Source organism: Tripterygium wilfordii, chromosome 5, assembly GCF_013401445.1.
Source record: "Tripterygium wilfordii isolate XIE 37 chromosome 5, ASM1340144v1, whole genome shotgun sequence".
NCBI lineage: Eukaryota > Viridiplantae > Streptophyta > Magnoliopsida > Celastrales > Celastraceae > Tripterygium > Tripterygium wilfordii.
The window spans coordinates 8,654,955-8,667,099 of NC_052236.1; the positions used below are offsets into that span (position 1 = coordinate 8,654,955).

At 38.4% G+C, this 12,145-nt stretch overlaps 2 protein-coding genes across 2 annotated transcripts; both read right to left on the bottom strand.

Moving 5' to 3' along the window:
- Positions 1-1,111: 1,111 nt before the first annotated feature.
- Positions 1,112-4,534, bottom strand: LOC119998500. Its single transcript, XM_038845852.1, has 2 exons — positions 4,291-4,534; positions 1,112-1,500 (listed from the first exon to the last, which is right to left on the bottom strand). Exons 1-2 carry the CDS (start codon positions 4,521-4,523, stop codon positions 1,431-1,433), a joined length of 303 nt encoding a protein of 100 aa, XP_038701780.1. The 5' UTR covers positions 4,524-4,534; the 3' UTR covers positions 1,112-1,430.
- On the bottom strand, positions 2,054-4,295 carry LOC119998499. The gene has a single exon (XM_038845851.1). It carries the CDS (start codon positions 3,668-3,670, stop codon positions 2,162-2,164), a length of 1,509 nt encoding a protein of 502 aa, XP_038701779.1. The 5' UTR covers positions 3,671-4,295; the 3' UTR covers positions 2,054-2,161.
- Positions 4,535-12,145: the final 7,611 nt, after the last annotated feature.

The window sequence follows — 12,145 nt, forward strand, 5'->3', positions numbered from 1 at the left end:
TCGTGATACATTGGTTCGTTGGGATAAAGCCCATCTATCTATTAGTTGTTAATCTCTCCAAGTAATAACTCTCTTATCTTAGATAAATTTGTTTATCAGTGACTAATCTGAAAATCGATATTCCTTTTTAAGAGATTTTAAAAAACTTAATGAAAAGTTGGATTTAATCATATAATCTTATTGTTTTCAATCAATTCATCTATAAGACACAGGTAGTATAAATGCACGGCGTTACTCTCCAAGAAGATTATCCAAGCAAGTGAAAAAAATTTGAGATCGAGTCGCAGCTTCGATTATTTGTTTCTTGGTTCATACTCTCTTGTATTTGAGTGATAGATCAAATGTATAAGTGATTAAGAGAGTGTTTCATTATGAGAGAAAAACACCAAAAATAGTTGTGAGATTCTCTAGCGGATTTCATACTATGGACGATGGTGACCTGAAGATCCTAGACTCCAAGGTTGGTTCGAGTTTGATGGATTCTGAGCAAGATCGTCTTTGCAAATCCTTGGTAGATTCTGAGTTACAATACAGCTAAGATGGACTCAAGTTGTGTTGAAACATACACTAGAAAAAGGTGGATTGTGATACAAAAAGGATTAGAGTGAGTGAGTCAATTCTATCCTTTGTAACATTTTTTTATACATGGTAGATTGTTTCAAAGGTTTATCGCTATATATGGACTGAGATTTTCTCCATTTTTACTTTTCTTGTCAAAATTGTAGTGTTTGATTATTATTTATTATTTCGCGCATTTCTTTATCGTTTCGATTGACAATCTTTATGAGCACACAAACTTTCAAATGGTATCGAAGCAGGTTATCAACATGGAAAGACACTCTATGAATCGAATTCCATTCTTCGATGGTGCAATTTATTCTTACTGGAAAGCATGGATGCATGCAAGCATATTTGAAATCTATTGATGAGCATGTCTAGTTATCAGTCGTGCATGGACATTCATATCCAACGACTATTCTAACGTTAACGTTAGAATAGCAAAGTTGTTAATGCTTTGTATAGCGTCGTGTCCATTGATGAATTTCGAAGAATATCTCATTGCGAAAACTGCATGAGATCTTCTAGAAGTGATACATGAAGAAGCCTCAAATGTTAAACGTGCAAAATTGCAACAGCTCTCGACTGTCTTTGAAAATCTAAGAACGGATGAGAATTGAGGTTTTTTTTGTTGAATTATATGTCAAACTAAGTGACGTCGTAAACTCATTTTACAATCTTGGAGAACTAGAACCAAAGGAAAGAGAGCTAGGACCAGGGACAACAATAGCTGGAATTGAAAAGGCAAGAAAAAGATTGAAGATTGAAGATGCCATTGAATAGGCCAAACAATAGCTGGACAGCAACCAGATTGCGGAGGCTGATGAATTTGAAGACAAAGATGAAGGAGCTGGAGAGCATCTGCAATCCCATCATTGCCAAATGCCAAGATGTACCAGGGTGCTGGACCAGATGTGGGTGCTGGAATGGTTGGAGAGCAATCTGCAATCCCATCATGGAACAGAAGAACTGATAAGAATGGTGCAAATTTAATGGTATTATTTGCCCAAATAATCCCATATTTTTATCTTTTCAGCATGAGTTGGAAGTAGTCTAAATTTTGCCTTGACTGAAACAGTATTTTTCATTACTTTTGCTTTCCCAAGCCCCTTCTGACTCTATTACTCAAACTAGACAGCAGCTTTGGCCTGGAAGCCGACTTAATTGGATAGAACCGTGAAAGTTCTCAACCAACCATACGCCATCCTTAAGGCCTTGTGTACAAACAAAAACATAACAGACGCCATCCTTGACCTGGAATGATCCAAAGCATGTAACCATGACCTGGAAGACCAGCAGCAAAACAAGCTAGTAACCATGGCCAGGGCAACCAAGAAGTGGCCAAGCTAATGGTTTTCCCTAGCTAGAGTAGTAAATTTTTTAGGTGACTGACGAAAACAAACCATAATCACCAAGATAACTACAATGACTTGAAAGAAGCCAAATAAAAACAGAGCAATTAGTGACAGCAAGAGAGTGCACAAATATAAAAAGGTTAGTGAGACTGACATTTCATTTCACAGATAACAGATTACATAGCATGGTACAAAAAGCAATGAAACATCAGAAATCCCACCCCAACTATCTTAAATAAATACGTATATCAGGTCAACATAAGATCATTGCCTCCAAGATGAGGACGAAGGCAAACACGAACCTCATGTTCTTCAGGTCCTGCACTGAGTTTTGGTACCATAATTTCAAGCACGGATCCTGGCCCATCATAATATGCTTCTATGTTAGCATCCTCAGGGATTCTAGTTGAAAGTGGGATTTCTCTAACAAATTCCCCAGGAGGACAATGCTCAGAAGCTGGATCTGTAAGCTTGAAAGTTCTATCATGCCTCTTCACAAAGGGCATGCCAGACGTGCTCACACATGATACCTTTATGATACCGTGACTCAGAGTATTCCTCCAAGAAACCTTTACTGTTTGCAGATCTACAAAGGGAAAGCTAATAATGATTAAATAACCTTTTTCATCCTCATAAATTGTTTTTGCTCCAGTAACAGGTCCAAGCACATTCTTCATCACCCCACTAAAGCCATTCAACCAAGGTGGCTCATTGAGGTGAAGTTCCATATTAGTGATCCGATCAGAGGGAGGATTAACGGCCAAATAACAATCATCATCACCCCCATGTGGGAAAAAATCCTTCCTTCTTTTGCTGCTGAGAGGTGAGAGATCCATCACATCACCATTGCTGTGGTTAGATGGCTGAGTTGACAAATTAAGCCCAGAACCATTAAGCAGCTTCTTCGAGTGGGAAGTTGGGCCATTCTTTATCGGAGCGGGTGGCCTCTCAAGCTCAAAATCAGTGTTGGGAAGATTTCTCCATGAACTAAAATCACTTGCTTCAGGTGGGATTGAGAAATTCGGCTCTCTACCTGTGAGTTCCACCCATCTTTTCCGCTCTTCATCATCAACACCCATGAGATTGGGTGATGGAACAAGCTCTATTCCATGCACACACTGTGGATTCGACAAACCCCTATAATGCTTCCTTTGCATCCTGTGCGATCGGACAAAACCCTTATCCACACAAAAGGGAAATGTACGCTCCCCCTGGCGAGAATGCCCATTCATGTAACTCCTCAACTGCATCTTTCCCAATGCATTCTCGGGCCTGTCCTTGAAAACCCACATATACATGTTCTCCATGTCATGCTGAACCATAAAAACATCAAGCTTGAGATCAGATTTATCAAATCCAGACACTCCATTGCTGTCTCGGATAATCTTCGCCTTTGATTTCTCATTCAATGCCGGCTTAAAGTAGAAACTGAAGAAAAACCAAGCACCCCATATGCTATCTACCCGCTTGGCCAATTTCCTCCCAACCTTGGGGACATTAAGGAAACTCTCTGTCTCATAAACTTGTGGACCAAGCCCAACATCCAAAATATCACAGGGGACCGAGTTCCACGGCTGTGGAGGAGGGCTACGCTCAGCTGACAAAGGTAAGTTAATGTCTGGAGGACGGGAAAGTAGGATCTGCCGATTCATCTCCAAATCGAGTTCATCGTGAGATGAGGCACTGGAATCCATGGACAAGAGAGTGGATGGGTGATGATTCTCCATTGACAAGGCTATGAGGAGAGAATCTCCCATTCAGCTCATAATTTCCTTGGTGGATTTTGCTGCTGGTGAGTTGAATACAACCAATTCCAAAGAAAAATTCAACAAAAGAACCTTACAAACAGGCTTGATCACCAATAAATCAATCCCCCGAATATCTCCCTTCCATCAAAACCCTAGATTTATCAAATAGGACAACTTAATACCCACAAGCTACACACCCAAATCAGAGATCAACAGAATCAATCCAGATTAACTTACCCCAAACTCCAAATATTTTTTCCTCCCATAAAACACGAAAAGGAAAATCTCTATCTTTTCCACTGTTACCATATATAAGTATACAGATGTATAAAAAGGAATATTAAAAATAAAGAACCAAAACAAATCTCTTCAATCTCTACCTAGAGAGAAAGAGAGAAATGTCTAAAAGCTGCTAAAGAAAGACTATATCTAACCCTAAGCCAAGAATCTCCCGAAACCCTCCAAACACAGGTGGAAAGGAACGAATCGAAACCATCAAATCCATCAAAAATCTATAATTCCCACTTTGACCACCGCAATTAAAAAGGAGAAATCATCTAAAATCTACAAGATCAAAGAGACCCAATAAAAAAAAAAAGAAATGGAAGGGGGATCTTCAGGGAATTTACCTTTTAGGAAAAGGATCGATGAATCGAGAGTAAGAGAAAACAGCGGAAGCGTTGATGCTGCTCATCTCCCCGGTATCATTACCATAATCAACACCAACAACCATTGTTTTTATCTTTCTCTGTTCCCGAGAAAAAGAAACGAAGACTGAGGGAGGGAGGAGATATGCTTCTCTCTGTGTACAGTGTGAACGCGAGAAAAGAGTAAGAAACAGATACGTAATGCACCGTCTCATTATAAGGACGCTTCGCGGATAAGTAGTGCCTTCACTAGATAATTCCGTCCCCCGCCGTAACTTAAACGGTGACGGTGTACTTTTTTTCGCGTACGTGTGAGATGAGGTCAACACAAGGCGGCAGGTGTGGTGGAGGTAACTTCCATACAAATCCATTTTGATATTTGCCCCCAATAATTTAGTTAATGTTTTTTTTTTGTCCTGATAATGATAACATGTGTGGTTAGGAGAAAGGGAGCTTCAATTCCAACTCCGATTCTCCCTCAAAAATTATGAAAAATTATGATTTTTTTTTTAAAATGACATTAGAATTTAGTGTTTAAGACTTAATTTTTAACATTCAGGGTTTAAAATTTGAGGGTTAAAATTTAATTTTTTTCCCAAAATCTATTATATTATAATGTTACGAACATAAAAAAATACTCAATCACATATTTTAATTCATAGTTTTTGGTAAGAATTGGAGCCCCCAATCACATAATAAGGACACTTGTTAAGGATTCAATATAGCATATGAACACTCTCTCCCCTCATTTCTTAAACTTAAAAATACATATCCATTTCAGATTTTAATGCATTTTTTTTTCTTTATCTAATACCGTAAGGATATGCATTATCGTTTTTCTTCTTCTAAATATTCTCAATAACAATGTGAACAATAATAGATATTTAGTAGTAGTTACCACTGATGACCTCTAAAATGGATTTCGGTCTTCATGACATATCAGGCGGTGGGATGGCCAGCACGATAAAACAGCAAACAATGTCAAAGGTAGTAAATGTACCATTGTGCGAGACACCAATCCATTCTCAATTAAACCCCACAAATCACAATTCCCAATAAAAAATTACTAGCTCAAGTTCTCAATGGTGATTTTTTGATGGGGAATGAGTAATTTTTATGGGGAATAGATAATGCATGAGAATTTGTGTTTTATTGATGTAACTGTATTAGGGGATGTGTTTTGTTGATGTGATCGGGTCAACAAAATGTATTGGTACAATGGTATAAATTTGTTAGTTTGATTTTTATGTAATAGATGTGGGGCCCGATATTAATTTTGTGTAAAAATGTGAATATGTGTGTTGTGTGACCCACATGAGAGCAAAGATATAGTGATGAGAATCTCACATCGAAAGATGGTGAGTTTGGAGTCTAACGTATAGAGAGGACAAACCTCCTATTGTCAACTTGAGTTTTTAATACAGAGTTAGGCCTAAACTTGTGATGCTAAATTTGGGCCCCCATCCCGTGTGGCGAGTATTCATCATTTGTACTTTCATTGAGAGCGCACGCACCTGCATGCAGGCCCGTGGGCTAGCACTATCGTAGACGGGCCTACTCCATAGCACATTCCTTTGTGGAGTTGGGTTAGCAAACAGTGGGCCGTGTCCATTGTGGGCGGATTGGAAAAGAAAAAAAGGCTGTAAGAAAAAGAGAAAAAAATGTCGTTAAAAAGCAACTGGGAAAACCCTAGATCTACTGGACGCAAGGCTTGGGGCGATAAGTGGGCCGTATGTCGAAATGGTACAATCAGGGCCATGCACGAGGTCGTGCATGCTCCCAAGGGGGGAGGATTGATGAGAATCTCACATCGGAAGATGATGGGTTTGAAGTCTAACTTATAAGGGAGGACAAACCTCCTATTGTCAACCTGAGTTTTCAATAGAGAGTTATGCTTAAACTTATGATGCTAGATTTGGACCCTCATCCATGTGGCGGGTATTCATCATATGGGCATGACATTTGTCACGCCCACATCCATGCCACACAAAATTTGAGCCAACATATTACCATTGTTGGAATATGAAAATTTTTATTGACCCATTAGAATATCACTTTTCGGCATCCATGCCCTAATAAATTGCAACCATTGTGATTGCTCTTTACCATTGCAATTGCTCAGGGGGACATTTTAGCTGAATAATTTAAGTAATTCTTTTTGTTTTCTTTTAAATTTTCTCTACAACCATCTGAAGTCTGAACAATAATAAATTTTGTTATGATCCATTTTAGCTGAATTCCCGAGCACTTGACATTTACAAAATTAATTAATTACCTTTTTATTATTAGGGTTTTGATTTTATGTCCACCCATGTCCAGTTTTCCAATAATTCAATGGTGGATGTGGCTATCAGCTTATCAGTCGCATCATATAATGTAAAGAGACCCTCCAATCCAAACACAGCCTGAGCCCTAAAAGTCTCTCCAATGCAAAAGTGGGCTGGCTGCTTTTATTGGGCTTGTTTGGCAATGCTGTGAGGTGCTGTGAGGTGTGGTGTGGTGTTGTGAGTTATAAAACTGTGGTGCTGTGAGGTGAGTTGGAACGCAAAAAGCTGTTTGGCGCATCACTTTTAAAACTGTGGTGCGGTGCGGTGCGGTGCTGTGAGGTGCGTTTGGCGTATCTAAATTACGGTTATATTAGATAATTAATAATATTAATATAAAATAACTTAATGTTTATATTGTAAATTAATCTAAAATAAAACAATTGACCTAATTTGATTACGTAGGACAATTCAACATACATTGTAAGCGTTTGGGAGTGCTGTGAGGTGTGGTGAGGTGCTGTGAGGTAAAAAGCTGTGGTGCTGTGAGGTGAGTTGGAACGCAAAAGCTGTTTGGCGTGTCACAAAAAACTGTGGTGCTGTGAGGTGTGTTGCAACTGAACGCAGTGCAAACGCACTGCCAAACACCCACATTATATTGTGGTGCTTATTGATTTGTGAACTTTTTCTTTGGCTTCATTCAATATATATACATATATATACACGTATGTATTTTTTTAAAGTCAATTATAAGCACACAAGTTAGAATAAAGAAACCTTTTTCTTTGTTTGATGAATTAATTAAGGTTATGATTAAGATATCTATATATGCATTGAAACAACCATGACAGTGCAATCTAATTAGGAAAAACATACACTTTAATGGGATGAGAGGAGCTCTAATTTCGACTCCAATTCTCCCCCAAAAATATATTAAATTATGATTTTGTTTTTGAAAATGACATATTAAAGTTTAGGGGTTTAGAGATTAAGATTTAAGGTTTAAATCTTAGAATTTAGTATTTAGATTCTTTTTCCCCAAAATCAACTATATGCTAACCGGAAACACTATACATTTATAAACTTACATAAACATGTGGTATGTTTATGTGGCTTCTTTAATAAAGTTTGTTTATTTTTTTAACTTGTCATTTAGATTATGTAAGTTTATGGATGATAAAATTATAGACATATATCATTTTGGTATTCTAACATTATGAACACCAAAATACTTAATCACATGTTTTAATTCAAGATTTAACATAATTTTGGAGGAGAATCGGAGATTGAAATGGAACCCCCATCCCACTTTAAGGGGCCTTTCTTTTTCATTTTTTTATTAATGTAATATGAAATTCAAAAGCGACAGCTATGTGTGTGGCTATATATAACAAAACATGTACTGATTATTTATTAAGGTCAGGTAAGGGGGGATGAAACTGGATCAGTTAGTTGTTAATGTTTCCACTTATATAAAGAAACCCATGATGGGTTAGCTGGCTGTCTGTCTAAATTGGTTGGTTTTATAAAAGAAAAGGGTACGGAGTTTGAATAATTAATTAATTAATAATGCCTCAGATATCACCTGCGCATAATGCATCCTGTCTCGTTTACATTTTTATTTCCTATATGTACGAAGGAGTTCAACATGAAGTCATGGACCCACATAATACTTATTTTGTTATAACTTGATAAGTTGGCCACGTATAAGAAAGTCTAGCTACCTCCCTCGGTATTTGGTAAGTAGCATTGCCTATTCCTTCATGGATAGTTCTCAAGTTTTTTCCAAAACAATGTGAAGTCATGATTTTTTTTTCTTTTTTTTTTTTTGTGTTATTGCTCGTTCTCTTCTGCAGTGGACAGAAAATCTACAGATTTCGGCCCTTGGGATATGAATGTTTGAGTTATGGATGATGTATGTGTTTAGGTGTGTCAAGACTTGCTGTCAATCTAAATATTTCGATATGGAGTTGCACCAATATGTCTTGTTCACCAAATGAGTTTTGTGCAGTTTGAGAACACAAGACTGCTGGTTCAAGGGTGACTTCAAAGGAAAAAGACTTATAATTTGATTAGGGTCAAAAGAAAAGGTAGGAGATAAAAGACTAATACCGGAATAAAAGAATTTCAAATGAAATGAAAAATAACACATTACTTGAATGCATTAGAGATTTCATTAGTTGGGAATACATCCTAAAATGTATTGGCACATGCTTTATAAGTTAAAACAGAAACATAGTCGCAGAGGCTACATCCACGAAGGCTTGAAAAGTAAAGGGCTAATCTAAGAAACTAATTGGCCTGAGACATGCTAATTGTAAAGATATGTGACCAAAGTCATTGCCTAAGAAAGCAATAAAGTTTTGTAGACGCGGAGTCGGCGTTTGATGCGGGGTGAGTGTAAATCTCTCTTCTTCCTCCTTTTATAATCTTCATGGTGATAATGATGGTCTTCATCTCCTATTTTCCTGACACGATTTTGGCATGTGTAGACGTGTGAGATCATGGGGACCTATCTTCTTGCTTATTGCTAGGATTGATGGGTTAGAACTCTTCATAACAACTCCTTCATGGTAATGGACACCATGGTGAGAATTTCAGGTTGTGCTATTTCTTCAAGGTGGATGTGGGATAGTGAGAGTACTGGGAACATGCACTTTGCTCCACCTTCCTTCATTGTAGGCCTTGTGCTTATTGTAATACCCCAAACTTTTTTTTTCTTTTAAAAATTATGTAGGACCAACATGGGTTGCATATATATATATATATATATATATATATCCATTTGAGCCGGGTTGACATGTTTGAAGTCTAATATAAGGGTAAAAGTCATTAGAAACTAATACCGAGAGAATCGGGGGTGTACAAAAGGTTTTCAAAATTGAGTATATGTGAAAAGTAGTGCAGGTGGGTGCAGGTGCCAGTTCTGATCGATCGGAACTAGGCTCCGATCGATCATAAATCGACACTGGAAATATGGATAGTGGCCAAGTCTGATCGATCGATCAAACATGCCCCAGTAGGTGTGGGTTCAGTTTTTAAAACACCCATTTCTCGATTTCTCTCAAAAATAACCTGACCTAAACGAACCCTAGCCCCATTTTCTCTCAAAATCTCTCATTTCCATCACCCAGGATCATCAACCAAGGTAAGGTTCTTCACTTTCAAGTCGTTTCAAGTTGAATTCATGACTTCTCTCTCTAGCTTACATATTCTTAAATTCCTCTCTTTCTCCTAATCTTTCAAGGTCCCAAACTCAAATCCACGAATTTTTACATCATTTGAGGCCTAAAGGAAGCTTGAATCCCCTCCTTTTACTTGTTTCTACAACCTTGGTAAGTTTCCTATATCTAAAAGCTAGTATTTAGAGATTGGGGCATTTTGGATTCTAGGGTTTTATAGGTTTTGTGGGTTTGGGGAATAATCTTCGAATTAGATGAAATTAGTGATTTAATAGGTTGGTTTAGATTTTTTTATGATTGTGTTTCTAGATTCTATTGTTGATTGTAGTAACAAGCTTGAATAGGTGAAGTTCAAGAACTTGAAAAGTCTTGGGTAAGAAAAGGTAATGGTTTCTTGAGTTATTGGGTTAATTTGTTTTAGATATATGAAATTGAAGTTGTTGTATATTGATTGGAGGATGGGCTTACCGAATAATAGGTTGATTTGAGGCTGAAGAATTCAAGGTTGAGTATTGGTTTACATAACTAATTTTTGGAGTGCGAGGTACGAAAATTTCACTCCTTTGCTATTTTCTTTGAATATGTCCTCCTATTAAGAACGTTTATCTTTTCCCATTGTTCATTATGATTTCGTTCTCGCCTTAATTGTCCATAAGGGAGAACAACCCCATTGTGATTACTTTGTTGTATGACTTGAGTTTATTGCATACCCTACATGTATCATGTAGTAGTATATATGTAGGTTGTATGCATACTTCATTACATAACCATATTGGACATACATTGTAGTTGCACGGTAGATGTCGGGTATGGACCCGTACATCTCCTATGTTTGATTGATGTGAAATGTGGAATGCCGGTGGGCTGTTCAGAGTTCCTATGAGTATGTGAACGTCGGTGGGCCGAGTCAGGATTTCATATGTACTTGAGACACCATACGGTAATGCCGTTGGGCTGTTCAGGGTCCCAATGAGTATAGGGATACTGGTGGGCCAAGTTAGGATCCTGTATGGTGTTGTTATCTACTTGTGTTTGGGTGTATATGATGTTAGTTATCATATTGTTGCATTTGTGCTTTTCTATAATATTTCAGCCTTATTATTCGTTATTCATTTGTTATTATTCCCTACTGCGCCTTTTGCTCACCCTTTCCTTTCCTTATTCCCTCCTGGCATGTGAGTCTAGTTCTGGTACTAGGATGGCCAATCAGGAGGAGCGTATGTGACATGGATAGGCCCCTGGAGAGTAATAGGACTAGATGGTTCTAGAATTTGATTATGTCATTAGTATTTTGTCATATTTGTTTTCTTGGTTGAGACATGTTGTGTGATACCTCAATTCGATGGTTGGTTGGACGGTTGGGAGAGTGCTCCGTGTGATCGAAACTCCCGGACCGGGTTTGTGGACTTCGTGTCCTGACGATTGATTATGCATGTAGGATTGCTCCTTGTGTTAGTTGCTTGATTATATATGTTATTGTGTGTGGATAATTTATTGATGATATGATTTGTTAGGTGGCCTGAGGCCCTACTTGGACTTGAGAACTTATATATGATATGAATTGTTAGATGGCCTGGGGCCTTGCCTTGGTTGTGAATATAATTATGATTTTGCTGCATGTTTAGTCTAGGTTGGCATCTTCAGTAATACGGGAAACTGCTATCTAAATTTTCGATGGCTCGATGATTGAATTAATTAGTGGTTTGATTAAAATGATACCAAAAATAACGCATTCCGGATCAGGGCGTTATATTTTGTTATCGGAGCCAGATTTTGAAATATAGGATCTGTGTGGATCCGGGAAGTGTGTATAGTATGTTAGTGATTCTCCAGGCCATGTCACGACTTTCACTGGTCCGGTGTGTATTCTTTCCCTATAAACTCTTGTTTGAGTTGGTTGTTGAATTGCATTATCTGTGGTGATGTAGATGGATACTCGTAGGACGACTCGATCTTCTCGTGCCGTAGAGGCCCCTAGTGTCGAGGGTAGGCGAGGGAGTACGAGAGGCCGAGGTAGTAGGACAACATGTACTACTAGGCGTACTTCTAGTACACAGGAGTCGGTACCTGATTCTGATACAGGGACACGGGAGGAGGGGATTATGCGGGATGAGCCACATACTGAGGGTGGTCAGCAAGCGAGGACCACGATTGTTCCACTAGGGCAGGTGCAGGAGACCCTAGGGGTTCAGGTGGCCCTTCCTACCATTGAGGAGCCGCCAACATCTATGAGAGACTTTGTGGAGATAGTGAGGTCATTAACTCAGGTGGTACAGATTCAGATGGTTAGGGCACCAGGGGACTACAATGAGGGGTAGATTTCAGGAGCTAATATGGAGAATAGAGCTATGCCTAGGCTGGGATGAGAGTTATATAAGATGGAGCATCATG

Bases quoted from the DNA above. Each gene is read 5' to 3' on its own strand.
- LOC119998499 (XM_038845851.1), bottom strand. From the start codon at position 3,670: ATGGGAGATTCTCTCCTCATAGCCTTGTCAATGGAGAATCATCACCCA.
- LOC119998500 (XM_038845852.1), bottom strand. From the start codon at position 4,523: ATGAGACGGTGCATTACGTATCTGTTTCTTACTCTTTTCTCGCGTTCA. The intron at 1,501-4,290 runs GTAAATTCCCTG...ATGGGATTGCAG, and splicing joins ATCGATCCTTTTCCTAAAAG to ATTGCTCTCCAACCATTCCA.